This window comes from Phoenix dactylifera, chromosome 6 (genome assembly GCF_009389715.1).
Source record: "Phoenix dactylifera cultivar Barhee BC4 chromosome 6, palm_55x_up_171113_PBpolish2nd_filt_p, whole genome shotgun sequence".
In the NCBI taxonomy this organism is placed as follows: Eukaryota; Viridiplantae; Streptophyta; class Magnoliopsida; order Arecales; family Arecaceae; genus Phoenix; species Phoenix dactylifera.
Genome location: NC_052397.1, coordinates 1,680,060 through 1,695,158, shown reverse-complemented (window position 1 = coordinate 1,695,158; position 15,099 = coordinate 1,680,060). Strand labels below are relative to the sequence as shown.

Here is a 15,099-nt window from a genome sequence, read left to right as displayed (position 1 = left end):
TCACAACAAGATAGATTATGACATTAGATAAAGCTATAACAGTACCACCATAATCATCAAGGGTTCTCCAAATCTTCTGACATGTTACATAGATACATGACAGTATGATCCTACACATCCAGCATGGTACGTTTGGGGATTGCTCGCTCAAGCAAAAATCCCAGAGCTGTGATATGCCTCAGAAAGTATTCATTTAAGGTCTATTACAAACCTAAACTTTGAAACTCTTCACATGACCCAGATCAGCCAACACATCTTGAATGCAATGCAATAGGAGCCAATTCCCACTTTCGGAGCTATCTGAGAATGACCCTCTCTAGCATTAGTCTCACATTTTCAATGAAGCACTAGAAGACCTACATGATTACACAAGACCACTTTGCTGTGGAACAGTAATTGACTGTTAATAACATTTCATTTACTCGACTATAGCAAATGGATGGCGGCCACCTGAAGAACAAGTCACAAGTAGTATTTGAATCAAACAAACAAATTCGCATGTCCGATATATATACACAACTGCAGCTCCAGAAGCCAACAGAACCAGGTTACAAGCTTTTTTGACATGTGTACCAGAAATTTTCCCAGCTGTTATTTCAAAGACAGCAACATAGGGAGTGAGAGGAAGCTGGCTGCATTCCAACATCCATTGCTTAGCTGAAGCCAACCGCCCTGCTATGTCGATGCCAGCTCTCAGCCAGTGACATAAAGGTGCTGCAGGAGGAGGAATGAGGTGAGCTAGAAAATATCAGTCTAGGGTAATGAGCAAGGAGGAGGAAGTTACCAATAATGAAAAAAAAAAGTTGTCAAAGATTTAGTCCATCTTCTCACCAGTTTTCTTTATAATTAAGGGGAAAAAAACGCTTTCTTATAAGGCTTCTTACCGAGACAACAATCCCAAACAAATTAAAGAAGCTCTTATCAGGTGGTTGATAAAAGACTAGGTAAGTGAATACGAGAACGGAAAATGTATGAGAAAAACGAACTAAAGCACTGTGATAAAGAAACATATTGACAGAAAATGCAAATAAATAAATAAACTACAGGGATCATTACCACTTTCTATTGAGCATGCCATGTTAAGATCTGGATAGCAAGTGCTGAAATCGCTGACATTTTAGATCATACACTCTTGAATATAGGTCTTGTGAATATGCAGTCTCTCCAGTTGAACATCTCCTTTTCTTCCTCCCACGAAACAAGAAATCTTCCGTATCTAGAACATAAGAAACCTGTGGCATACACAGATTAACCAAATGCTTAGATGACTAGGAGAGAATATGCATGTTATGAAACACAACAAAGCATACTCATAATTAGCAGGCCTAAGGAACAGATTAGTTCACACGAATATACGCACTGAATACCTTAGAGGAACTGCATGATATCTTGCATTCCAAGCCATTGACAACTAGAATCCCATCCATGACCTTGCATGCAGTAGAATACTCGTCCTCGCTTCCACATTTGCGTTTATTCCTGAAGAATAATTATCCTTTATCACAAGTAACTAAAGTTACATCAGTTTCAAATTTTATAGCTAGCAAATTGTGCATACCTTTTCAGGAAGACACCATGTGATCCCTTTCTATCTGAAACACATGACAAGAAATCACTATACAGATAAGCTGAAAAATTAGGATCTATAGAAACAGCAGTCACTTCAGGCTTTTCATGTCCGTATTCCATTAGTTGAATAGATAATCGAGTCGGATTTGAAGTCTGCAAAATCCAATACAAGTGTCACCTGGTCAGATATATTCTACAATTAAAAATACGATTCTTGTATTTCAACGAACTTCTTTACGCTAAACTGTTTTGACTTGTTATAGCAAGAAATCTATTTAAATGTTCTACACTGATTTTAGATGCAGTACTTTGAAACCAGGATTCAAGAGTGAGATCTTGCAGCAGCTCAGAGTATAACAAAACAAGTAAAAAATTTAAATCACAAAAGGCAAAAGACATGAAAACTTACACGCTCAAACCGGTATATGCTTTCGTCATGGAGGAGGACACGGGCATTTTCATGATAAACTAGATCACAAAATCTTTCAGGTTTCCTTGACTTTTCATATAAATAGAGATGAAGAAGTTTGTTTTCCATTTCATCTGAGGCAATTGCTTGCAGCTGAAAGAGAAGTGCAGATGAGTGCATTTCAGGAGCATTTTATTTTAATCCTTAGAAAAATGTATATAAAAAATACCTGCTTAACAACTTTATATATCAACTTGTCCAATGTAAAAAGTACATAGGACTGAGTTCCAATGATAGCACGGCAATCATCTTCGAACTTGGTATTGTCGGCAGAACCATCAAGTAGGTTGTATAATGCACTCACAAACCTGCACACACAGAATAAACAAATTTTATTTCATTTGTTTTTCTGCTGTCACATAATAGAGGCATAGATGTTAACAAAAAATTACTTGGCATATAAATCAGGAGGGCTTGTATCCTTCGAAGTTCTCCATTTTTTTTCAGCAGCTGATGAATTTGTCTTTGCCGAGAGTATTCTCTCATACAAAGTCTGCAAGAAAGGAGTACGTCACAATAAAACTCAAGTTACAAGGGGCTTCCATGAATAAATGTATTTTTTAAAAAAAAACTGACCTGGTGAAGCCTAAACAGCACATAAAATGAATCATTTCCATAAAAGATCGGTAAGCATTTATCTTCCTTATCATGGAATGATGCAGGGACATGTTTCGCAAGAGGCTTGGCCGTATGAAGAAAGCGTTCCGAAAATGGCAATGACGTTATTTCACCCTCAGCATCATTTGCATCAGCCATTCCTTCAGCCTCACCCTCACTTTCAGCCTTAGCATCCTGATCATCATGATCTGCATCTTCCTCTTCCTCCTCATGATCTTCACGAGAACACTCCTCACCATCACCAGATTCACTGCCTGAAACATCATCACCAGCCTCTGATGCGTTTTCACTGTCCTCCGTGGACCTTTGAGCACTTTCCTCACCCTCATCATCAGCATCTGCATCATTTTCTCCTGCTGCCTCACCACAACAGGGCTCCACTTCTCCAGGTCTGACTTGATACTGTCTGCTAGCAGAACTATCCTTCGGTTTAGGCGCCGCATCCATAGTTGAGTCTTCAAAAGCTACAAAATTATCCTCTTCGAAATCTCCATTAGGCGATAATTCACCCTCTTCCCTTTCAACTTTAAAGTTATTGTGGGCAGCAGAACCTTCATTGAGTCTGTCCTCTTTGTTACTTTCAGCAGTGCAACTGCCATTTGCAGGTACGTTTGGCCTCCCACCGACCCCTCCCTAACATAAAAACAAGCATACTGAGTATTAAAATGAAACTTTTGAAACAGAATCACATGCTCAGAATTAAAATGAAAAAATAATAAATTTTAAAACAGAACCACAATTTTGTATCCCTAAAAATACACATACAGAATACTAACATTCACAAATTCATAATAGCGAGAACAATAGCAGGACTGATAATAAAAGCCACTATCTGCAAATAAGGCAACTTTTTCATAATTGTACGATCACAGCTTTTTCATGATTGTATTATGACATCAGAATAAACAGAAGGAAAATCCTATGTCACACTAGCAAGTTTGTGATAGCCATGTCGTGACTAAGGAAGATCTTTCATGATCATATGATTATAGTAATTTCAAGAAATGTAATAAAATGCCTAAAGTTTCATGACCAAATAAAGATCAGGTCCACCCATTAAATATGATGATTTATTAGTAAAGGGGTTGTAATGTACATTCTATTTCTGCACAATCACAAATAATAAAGAGTAAACATACAAATGAAGAAAACTAGATGATGGATCTTGACATTTATGAACTAGATTATTCATCCTCGAGTGTTTTCATAAGGCATACCATCAATGATGGAGCCCATATTTTCGTTGTAGAGATTGTATAATGACATAAATAATTTTCTGAAGAAATAATTATTAATAGGTTAATTAAAATATTGTTTCTGTGCTAAGAATCAAAGAATTCCTGTAAATAATCATCCAAACTAAATTAATTTATCATTTTATCATTAACACCAACAAACTTTATTATACAATCCAAACAATCATATTTCAACACAATTTTCTCAGCTCTTGCCTGTCAGTTTCTCAAATCAACCAATCAAACCCAGCATTAATAAACAGTTGGCTGGAACTCGTGGTCTCAGAGTTGTTGATTATTATAAATGTCATTACAATGCATAAATACCAAAATATCATCCTCAGCGTCTTGTATGGATATGTTCTATATTTCAATGCTAATCCTTTTAGAAATTCCTGCCTTAAAACAAACTGCTTCCTGTAAGAATACCAGCGAAGAAAGAGATTTCAACATTCAACTCGAAGCAGCCTGAGCTGTCAAGGAGAACCAACTCAGACCACCCCCCCACCCCCCACCCCCACCCCCACCCCCCAAAAAAAGAACCAAATGATTACCTCCTGGAACTAAGACAAACAATGGATAAGATTAGAATTCAGAAGAGCTGAAAAGTGAAAATCAAGCAGACCAATAACTGTAAAGATATGACAGATAGTAAGCCAAGTGTAAGGAAAAAGGCTCAACAATCACCTAAACTGCAAATTCATACCTCTGAAGAAGGTAAAACTTCATTGCTAGCTCGAGCAACAAACGCTGTCTCATTTCCAGCTTGACCAGCCTTTGAAGTTGTAGCACTAACACCTTTCAAAGAGAACAAAAACAAAGTCATAATCTAAACTACAAAAGCAGAAGGAAAAATTAAAGGAAGAAAGAAAGTACAGCCCCTCAAACCTGAAGTAATTTCTAGGTTGGTTCTAGTATGACTTGGTTCAGCTCTACCAGCAGGAGAGACATTATCTGTTAACCTTTCAGTAGAGACAGTCTGCACAGTCACTCCAGACATCTCATCAGCTGTCGGAGCATTACCCTGCACCCTTCCATGAAGTGGAGCACCAGAGAGATTATCACCTCGACGAGCAGCGCAATCAACATCAAGAAAGCCATTATCAGTAACTGCTGCATCCCCATTTGCCAACCTAGCCCTGCATGAAACTGCCTGTTCTGGTGGAATGCTTTCATCACCATTGCTTTGCTTGGTAGCAGCAGCACCATCAGCACCAGGACTGCTATTGCTTTCCCCAACATTTGCCATACTATTTTTGACAGCACGAATCTTAGGTTTCACCATATCCTCAGAATCCTCTGCACCTTGAGGACGAGGTTTGACACCCAGTATCGGCTCCAAAAAAGTTGTCCATATCCTCATTACTTTGTCCAATTGATCTGAGGATGCACAAACTTCTCCACACGAATACTTGATGATCTGATACAGGTCTTCATGAATATCTGAATCCACATACTCAAATTCCATATTGGGGACTATAGGCCGCCGATTTCCAGCAGCAATAGCAAGAAGCACATCATCCTCCCTCCGCTTCTTCTCGCTAATTTCTTTAATCTCAGCCAACAAAGCTGTGCGACAAACAACATTGCAGATATATCACCAAAAAAATAAATCAGAGAAAAGGTAATATTACCAACATACATAAATCTATATTTGTGTAATTATCATGTTAACAAGATATCTCCATTACAAATGCACTACATTTTATTTTCAGAAGTTTTCATGGAGAATTCAATGAACAATTACATATAAAACACCTATTATTAGATCAAGAATTCATGACAATTGAATGCAGTATACTTGAATGCAGTGCAACATTAAAAAATTTATATACCTTTTGTGCTCAAGCTCTTTGTGTCCTGTTGCTTGAAATAGAAGCTACGATGGTCAAGTGATTTGTGATAGTTCTTGGCATATATTTCAGCCCATACTTTATTGAAATCTGCCCGACACCTTGACCATTCCTCTTGCTTTTGCTTCAGGCGAGTTAATATGACAGGCAATGCAAGACTAGCATTTTTGCGTAGAACATCCATCACATCCAAGCCATGATCCCCATATAATCTTTCAATGCACCTCAAGTTTAGCGCTACCAAGGAGGCAAAAATTCAGAAAACAAATAATGACACTATGTTCAAGAAGAAAAGAAAAAAGCATATTGTTTCTGTTATTAGACATGAATACTAACAAGTAAAATGGTCTTCAATGCGAATTGGATTCTCTGGTTTGACTGTATTGTCCTGAATCTTTTCTAGCAATTCCTCAACTCGCTTAGTAGTCACATTCACTGACTCTAATAACATATCGAGCTCAAACCTGAAAACATCTCACCATGAAAAAAGGCACATAAACAAAGACTGCACAGACAGAGTTCTGCACCTTCATATGCAACTGTTATTAAAACATCAACGCAGAACATTAAAAAAAATCGAATGGTTAACAGAAATAGATTCGAGAAAACATTTGATATAGAAAAACACACTTCTTCATTTGTTAAGAGGAAATGGATGTTAAATTAAATATTATTATTTCAGCTATAATTTAAGATCTATCAATATGCTATTCTTTTCAATTGAAAGGAACTAAGAGAGCACCTATCATCTTCGCATCGAAATAAACTCTCTTCATACTGGTTTTTGCGCATGTGCTTGAATGAATAATCCTCACTTCCAGAAGTCACCGATACCCAAACATCATTCAGTACTGATGCACCAAGTTCAGTCCTGTGGCTTGAAGGAGGGATTGGATACTGGCAACCAACAGAGTAATAAAATAAGACAGGTGAAGAGACAGTTTTACAAGAAAGGAACAAGGGTGGAACAATATTTACATTTTTTGGCAGAAGACGGTAACTAGGAGTACATCGCTGACAGTTTGAGAGATCGAGCTCTGAAATTGGCTTGCCTATATTATATTTTTCTTTGTTTGAGTACAAATGAGTCTTATGAGATGCCATGTCTTTAGAATTGAAGGCAGCACTTTTATCAAGTCGTTCCCTTTCTTTATCTCTTTCCCTTTCACGGTCTCTCTCCCTCTCATCCCTTTCACGTTCCCTGTCTCTATCCTCTAGCTTTACAGGTCTAGCCACATGTCCTTCATTCCGCGAGGATGCTGTTAGTATAAAACAACACAATTATATTTTATAAACTTAAAGCACGAAAATATTAGTTAAAACACCCGAACATCATCAATCATATAAGTCATAGAAAAATTATGGCCAAGGAAGAGAGGTAACTGATTTCATCAGAAAGTACAGGAAATTGAAGCATAAGAAAGATTTTCACATACTTTTATTGAACACGCCCGCAAGAAATCCATCTGCAGAAAAGGTCTCACTTAGAAACTACACTCACAGACTTAAAACTTCACAAATAACCAAGGATAAAAGGAAAAAAAACCATTTATGGTTCCCCATAATTGTAAAAATATATAGGCTTACCTATGTTCTCACAATGAGCCAAAAACTCATTGAAACCATCCATAAGATCTGGATACTTTTCAAGTATATCGCTCACCTAAAAAATGACAGCAGACACAAAATTTCAGAAGGAATTGAGAGTGGCAATATGAAAGTAAAAACAAAAGACATATGCTTATAACTAAAACTTGTGGTGCTTGGATAATCATGATAATATGATAAGCAAAAAGAAAACAAGAAAATAACTACAAATAAGTTCAACAGCTGGGCCAAATAGATATGGGTTTTTTTGCATGAATACCTTTCTAAAAATTTAAATTTGCATGAATACCCTTTTAAAATTTATATTTATTTTTGTACCCCCATAAAATACTGTTTTTGCACATATATCCCTTTCTTCTAACACCTTTAATAAAAACCATATTTATTTTAATTAAAAATAAAATAAAATTTTGAAATTACTATTTTGTCCCCCATTGTGATCGCCTTATAAATGTCTTTTTTTGGCACATCTACCCATTAAGGGTATTTTAGTCATTTTAATTTGAAACCGTTAATTTTTTAACGACATTAGATTGTATGGATACATATGCAAACACGGATAAAAAAAAAGGGTAGAATAGCAAAACAAGTGTTTTACGAGGGTATACATGCAAATATCAATTTTCATGCAAAATTCAATATTTAGAAGGATATTCATGCAAAAAATCCAATAGATATATGCAGTATCCTGAAGGCACAAATTGATGACTGCAGCTCATACAATGACAAATTATGATACATGAACAGCTTGACTTTTAATCAAAATCATAGAATTTGATGGTTAAAGACTTCGTTGAAGCCTTCTCAACCCATGCTTTTGCTCCATAGCCAACTCCAATTAAATAAGAAAAGCTCGGGCAATGACAATTAAAATCTTACAATTTCTAACATGTTCATATTAATTGTACTAGCATGAACTATGCACATTGCTGAACCAAGTGGGAGAGTTGATAGATAGCTGTAATTCTATCAACCAAGAGGTACATGTGATTGAATCAAGATGCGGGCATGCTTGAATATTGATGGTTATCAAGTGCAAATGACATGATATCCAAAGGGATGGAAACTGATGAATGGTTCTGGTTGCATTATTATCAGGCACTGTAACTTTACCTAGAGTCATACATCAATTAGACATCAATCACAGACCTTTCAGATTTTAAAACTCTAAAAGGTGAATTACAAGCAGACAAATTCAGGCTAAAGTCAGTCACCTCCAATTCAAGACTTCTTTACAAACTTCACCATGTATTCAACCCCGCTGACTCAAAAGTTCGTTCAATTATCCACAAGGATTCCTTCATATCTTAGACTTCAATCTCAAAACCCATGATACATTCACTTTCATCATATGGAACCTTAATGTCAATGGTTAATAAACATACTCCCAGTATTATCTTAGGCAGCTACCCCACCGCAGACAATGCCAACGATAGAAGTGAAACAATGCCAGATAAAATAAGGCTTCCAGTGCTTGCGCACAATGATGTTGGATCTGACAAAAGGTGGAGTTAAAAGTGGCGATTGGAAGTAATGCTAAAGAATATTAAGGTCGAATCATGAAATATCAGCAAAATTAAAAAAGTGAATATGGTGATGTGTCAATAGCAATAAAATATACAAGCATAGCCCAGTTTTGTAATAATTCTAACGGAACTAGAAATAGCAGAATGAGAACAGCAAACGTAAGGATCGAGGTGGGAAAAACAGTGCATAATGATTGTGATAATGGAAGTTAAAATGAGACGGTAAAGGAAGCAACAAACGACAATACAATCATAGACCAATGAATCCGAGTTAAGTAACAAATCAGAAACTTGATCAAAATGTTTATTTGGTACAACACCAAATGAAGGCAAACAGTCAACATAATAAGAACAAGTCAGTTTAGATAAGGAGAATGTCAAGTTGATGCATTGCCTGTTTGACTGTCGAAAGACCTTTGACCATTCACATTAAGTAAAATGAGTATTATTGGCCACTAATTCAGCACAAGAACTCTTAGAATAACAAAAACAGTTCTTTCAATTCAATGGAATATATTTTTTGGGTTTTCCACTTCTTATGTTTTCACATTACTATTAGGCAGACGTGTTACCGCATGAGCTAATCATTTAACTTTTACGTGGGTCATGTAAAACCTGTGGTTTGTGAGACTTAGTAATCAGCCTCGTGTCTAGAAGGTCATTTATCTTTTTAAAGTCATTAAGTTGATCTTCATGAGTTGGTCATGAAGTGTTTTTTTTTTAAAAAACTTCTAACAATCCTTTTACTTGGCCAATATATCTAAGTCCTAACTTTACAAGCCTTAAATGTAACTGCTCTCTGGAAATTACCCAAATGCAGCAACCAGAAAACTGTTAAAATCTTAAAATGTAAAAACTAAAAAGTATAGGTTATTAAGACATAAAAGTAGGCTGCAAGTGTATAAGAAACAAGCATGGAAAAATTCAACTAATTTATCAAGAGTTTAAAAAAACATATCCACTGTTTATATGGAAATTTAATGATCAGAATATTACCAGGTTCTTCAGTTCGGTTCTGGTAATAATTTCCTTGCTATATATATGAAGGCATTTCAAGAACTCCTGGTATGTTTCAGGGTGCAACTTCTCCTTGACTCTCTCGCAGAAATTAAATTCTTGAGTGTACACACCTGCCAAAGATATTATATATTCAATATATATTACACATGAGCATTGCGAGATACAAATCTCAGAGCCTTTACTCAGGGGGGAAAAAGTCTTTCAATAAACAAAACAAGGAAAACAGATGTACACATGTTCTGATATACCTACCAAACCCATACTAGTATCTAGTCACACTACAGAATCCTTTGAACAAGAACTGAATCATATTTTCAACAAGCAGCACTAATCTCTCAATAAAGAAGACAAAGCAAAGGAGCATTCATAAGAAATATAAAACTAATGACTCTAGTCATGTAAAGCAAAATAGATGCATATTGAATATGTAAGAAGTTGAACCATTCATGGTTGATTCATCTTTCTAGTACATATCAGTCCTCCAAGATAGATGCTTATTTGTTAAATCTCCTACTGACTTTTTGGCCAGAAGGACATCTTCTCAAGAACAATCAAAAAGCAGAATCCATCTGGAAGGTCCAATATAAATGGAACAGGGCTTCTTAAACAACAAGAAACCAAGTAGACAAGATTAGCCATGATATTAATGTCATCCTTCCACTAAAAGCACTTTCAGCATTCAAGATGACAATTCATCGGGCTATGCAGGGTTTGAATCATAACATTATAGATATGATCACATTTTAGAGATGATCAAGATTTTTATAATCCAAGAAGCATTCACAACATCATTTACGACAGTAGCGACTGCAAAACAATCCTTAACAACCTTTTAGGTATTTTGATCAGCTAGAATACATACAGAAATAACAGAAATATGCTTAATCCAGAAAGTTAAGATAATGATTCAGAAGATTTCACAAAAATCAACAGCACCGTAGGGATCAGCTCTTTTAGAGATTCATCTCATATTAGCGGTAGGAAAGCAATTACAATGAAAACAGCTGTGTTTTCAGTTTTGTATCTAATATTTCAAAAAAACAGCCAATATAAAGAACATAAGGACCCCAAACACCTAGAAAGCAGGGTTCCCAAAGCTGCAGTGCACTGTCGAAGTCTAAGCAATGAAGATATTAAAGAATGCATCAACCAGGAATTAGAAGCTTGATATGATCGAACATTTGACGATGTAAAAAAACAACATAAGAAAACGGTGGGACCTGGTGCCAAGGAGCAAGGGCAAATAGGACACAGAGGAAAAGAGTATTAAACAATAGTCTACATCAACCACAGAGTTTAGTCAAAAACAAAAATATCTCTGAGTGCCAGGGAAAAAAATACTGCTGGACTTACTTTTCAAGGCATTCTTATCATCAAAAGATGAAGCTGAAATGCTATACATTCCAAAGTTTTCAGCACTTTCCCCACCTTGGTGCAAGTGCTCACCAACAGAGTCATCCACCCTTCTACTAGAAAGTTTACGTCTGCGCTGTCCGTTGTCCAAATCTCTGCTGTCATGCTCTAAGTCCTTATCATCCCGCTCACGATCTCTTCTGTCTCTATCTTCTTTCCTATCTTTTTCCTTTTCAGCACGTCTTCTTTGCCTGTCATGCTCTTGATCAGGACGGTCAACACTGAGGTCGCGATCAGCATGTGAGTTATAAGTTCTTTCCCTCTGCAAACTCATTATATGGCAATAAGTAAGCTCCCAACAGGTTCGTCGAGTCAGACATACAAGCATAGGTACAGGGCAGCCTAGGAGAGGCTTAATAAATATGAGATATATGATATTTCTTAAATGATTTAGGATTTCATCCAAAAAAAAATGATTTAGGATTCAAAGAGATGATTTGGCAGTTCATAAGTACAAGACTTTTTTCCATTTTAAAACCAACTTATTCCTAATTCTGATGGACTGGAATAATTCAATTGCGATCACAGAATTCCAAAAATAAAATCCCTAAGATATACCTTATCCCCATGAACATGCCTCATTGTGGGCATCACAGAGCTCCTCTCATCCCGACGCATAAAGGCTCTACCAAACGGCACATGTTGTGGAGCCATTGCTGCTGAGGCATCAGGCAGGAAGTGTGTGAATTCCTCCAATAGATCATGATGACTCTGAAAGAGAGCCGCTACCTGCAAAACATAGCAGAATCCAGACCATATTAAGCACAAAACTTTGTCACTTCAAAGCATAGCATGAGATGAAAAGGGAAATACCTCTTGGTAGACATCATGGATGGATTTGTTCTCCCTCCGGTACATATTCAGAATATCTAAGAAAGACTTGTAAACATGTTCGTCGTTCTGGAAACGATTCTGCAGAGATAAAAGTGATGTATCAAGAGAAAGCCCTAGAAATTACCGCAGGCAAGAAATCAATATATATATATATATATATAATCCTATTATCATATTTATACCTTTATTTTGTTTACGAAACTAATGGCCTCTTCAAATTCAACAGGCCTCTTTTCCTCAGGAAGCTTGATCTCATACCCCTTTGGCAAGAAGGTGTTAAAGCCTAAGATCAGATCACGATGCCCTTTAAACAGTTCCTTCACCCTCATAATAACACCGTTGGTATCAATCCTGTCACGATTGCATAAGAAAGAGAGCACAGACGATGAAAAATCATTAAACGTAAAGACCCATTGAACTGACAAAACGACAAGTTAAAAAAGTAACAGAAGGCTCCAGGAGTTGAACCTTTGGCTCTTGAAGTCCTTCATGACTTCAAGAAATTCATCATATTTTTCCCTCTTGTCCTGAAATATATCCTTCACGGCCTTCAAGTAGGCTAGGGCATCGTTTGTCGTCAGTTTCGGAGCACCACCGGTGGCCGGTGCCGGCGCCATGTGGGTTTGCCCGGACCTTCAACAAGACCGCTAAAATCAATTAAATCCCAGCAGATCGCAACCCATGTCATAACTTTTTCTTATACTAAACAAAATTCAACTCAAGGAACAAAAGAAAATATCTTTTTCAGAAAAGAATTATTCCTTTCTCCCCCATCTAATTCTTCTTACCAGAAACGACAATCCTAAAGGCACTTGGAACTTTCTGAGATCATTCATCGGGAAAAAAGAAACACTCGACTGCATATTATTTGAGGTTCAGAAATATCGCGTTTATACGAAGAAAAAAAGCACGTATACAGAATAAAATCGAATCTTCCTGCATACCAACTTGTTTTTCTAGGCAAAAGAAGTATTAGAAACCGAAAACTCTCACAAAATCAAATAAATCGGGAAAAACTTCGCATTCGTCGACCGTTCTATCACTACTCGCAGCGATAAGAACACCCATACAAAGCACAACTGAGACAGAGCTCAAACAGGGAAGAGAACCCGACCGGAAGAAGGAAATCTGAAGGAGAAGAAAAAACTCACGGATCCGCTCGAGATACGTTGGGCCTCTTGAGCTGGGAACCCATGAACGCCTCCTCCCGCGCCCTTTTCATCTACCCATCGAACGAAGGGGAGGAGAAACCAAAGATTTCCACCAAACCCCCTTTCTTCTTCCTCTCCTCCCAAAAGCCGACGCTTGGAAGCAGAGATTGAGGCCCTATCCTTGATCTCCACCCTCTCCCGGCTTTCCTCCTTCGATCGCCCGGCGGCGAACGGATCTGGTGGCAAGAATTCGCCCAGATCGAGGGCTCCGAGGTGCCGGTAGCTTGCGAGCGAAGCCAAGAACGCGAGAGAGAGAGAGAGAGAAAGAGAGAGAAAGAGGAATCGGCTCTTCCCTCCCGTCTATATGACGCCTATCTGCGGAGAGAACGCGAGCGGGGAGAGAGAAGAACGAGCGAAGGCTTGATTAAAAGGGGCCTGAGATGGTGAGAAGTCCCCTATATATACCGGGGAAGTTACTGAAACCACCCGGACGTTGGTCCACCACTCGCAGCCGCCGGATCAGTGGACGCCTCTTTGATCCGGTCTATGATGATCCCCTCCCCGCTCCATCAGACGGCCCCTGATGAACCCCGTATCAACCGTCTGATTTTGTGACGGTGTCTGAGTCGGACGGCATAGATTTCATTGTTTCTAGGGTGCGAAGCGTTTCCGGGTCGGAATAGGATTGGGGACTGAGGAAGGTGAGGTTACCGCCCGCTTTCTCGTTTGGTGGGTTGATCTGGTTACCGTGGGAGGGTCACCTGGCTCAAACGGGATGGCTTGGATTACTAGCTAAATTTCTAAGACTCTCTCCCTTTGGGTTCATTGGATTTTGTTTTGGGTTCATTGGATTTTGTTTTCTTATTTTTGTGTTCATTAGAATCTGTGTGCAACTTTAATGGACAGAAACAAAAATTATCCTGATTACTTACTACCTATGTTGATTATTATGTCTTTCTGCTACAAGACTATCAATCATTTTTATGTACCCTAAATCTGCAAGTAATAATATGTCCTTGGGTTATGTTCATTTCTTTCGGCTATTCAAAGAAAAAAAAAAAATCTTGATGGAGTTCTTGGAGACAATGTGTGATAATAGTGATGGGTGTTAAGAGCACAATGTCTTGTGTTATTTATCGAAAATACATTTTGAATGTTAGTTGAATTCCAAATAATGTATTTTTTCAAGTAAATCACAATAAAAAATCATGATAGAGCTTTTAGAGATCTATGCTAAAGATAATGACATGGTGATTTTGAAACATACTGCTTAACAATAAAAGTGTTCTGTCACCAACATCGCAATCTTTGTAATGACAATTTACAGAAAATATATCATGTCGCAGTCAAATTTTGAGAGAATTTTTCACCATTATTCATCATTTTCATATCTATCATGATTAATGTGAAGTTAATATGATCAAGAAATCATAACTGATCGAATAGTTTCATGAGTCATGAATTCTGTACAATACACCCTGAAGTTCAATCTTTACGCCGTTCAAATTGAACAAAACATAAAATTGATTGTTTGTTCTTTGTGTAAAATATTTATTTAATGATTTATGCGGCATGCAAGTGTATCAATGTAGAATGAAATAAGCATATAATACTTGAATATATCTACTGATTAGTTATAAATCAATTAGCTACAATATTGAGAGCTAACCTTACAAATTAGCTACAACATAACAAGTAGGTATATTCAAATTAAATTGCCGGAACATAAACAAATACTTACAAACACAAAGAGGTGATTGCTGCCTCTTTACCATTAAAAACTAAAAAGATTGACCTTAGGCA

At 37.2% G+C, this 15,099-nt stretch overlaps 1 protein-coding gene across 1 annotated transcript; it reads right to left on the bottom strand.

Moving 5' to 3' along the window:
- LOC103701956 (paired amphipathic helix protein Sin3-like 4) lies at positions 1-13,709 on the bottom strand. The gene is made up of 23 exons (XM_008784189.4): positions 13,297-13,709; positions 12,614-12,778; positions 12,328-12,496; positions 12,125-12,223; positions 11,870-12,040; positions 11,252-11,573; positions 9,875-10,008; positions 7,332-7,407; positions 7,181-7,210; positions 6,723-7,003; positions 6,487-6,641; positions 6,081-6,208; positions 5,727-5,981; positions 4,780-5,460; positions 4,598-4,689; positions 2,615-3,289; positions 2,431-2,531; positions 2,208-2,346; positions 1,979-2,131; positions 1,559-1,722; positions 1,368-1,479; positions 1,057-1,232; positions 1-714 (listed from the first exon to the last, which is right to left on the bottom strand). The coding sequence occupies exons 1-22, from the start codon at positions 13,365-13,367 to the stop codon at positions 1,080-1,082; spliced, it is 4,326 nt and encodes a 1,441-aa protein (XP_008782411.3). The 5' UTR covers positions 13,368-13,709; the 3' UTR covers positions 1-714; positions 1,057-1,079.
- Between the last annotated feature and the right edge of the window lie 1,390 nt (positions 13,710-15,099).

What these genes read in the sequence shown, in the direction of transcription:
- LOC103701956 (XM_008784189.4), bottom strand. Translation starts at nt 13,367, where the DNA reads ATGAAAAGGGCGCGGGAGGAGGCGTTCATGGGTTCCCAGCTCAAGAGG. An exon ending in GGCTCATTGTGAGAACATAG is followed by an intron (nt 7,211 to 7,331) that starts GTAAGCCTATAT and finishes CCTTTTCTGCAG; the next exon opens with ATGGATTTCTTGCGGGCGTG. An exon ending in AAGTTTTACCTTCTTCAGAG is followed by an intron (nt 3,290 to 4,597) that starts GTATGAATTTGC and finishes TTTTTATGTTAG; the next exon opens with GGAGGGGTCGGTGGGAGGCC.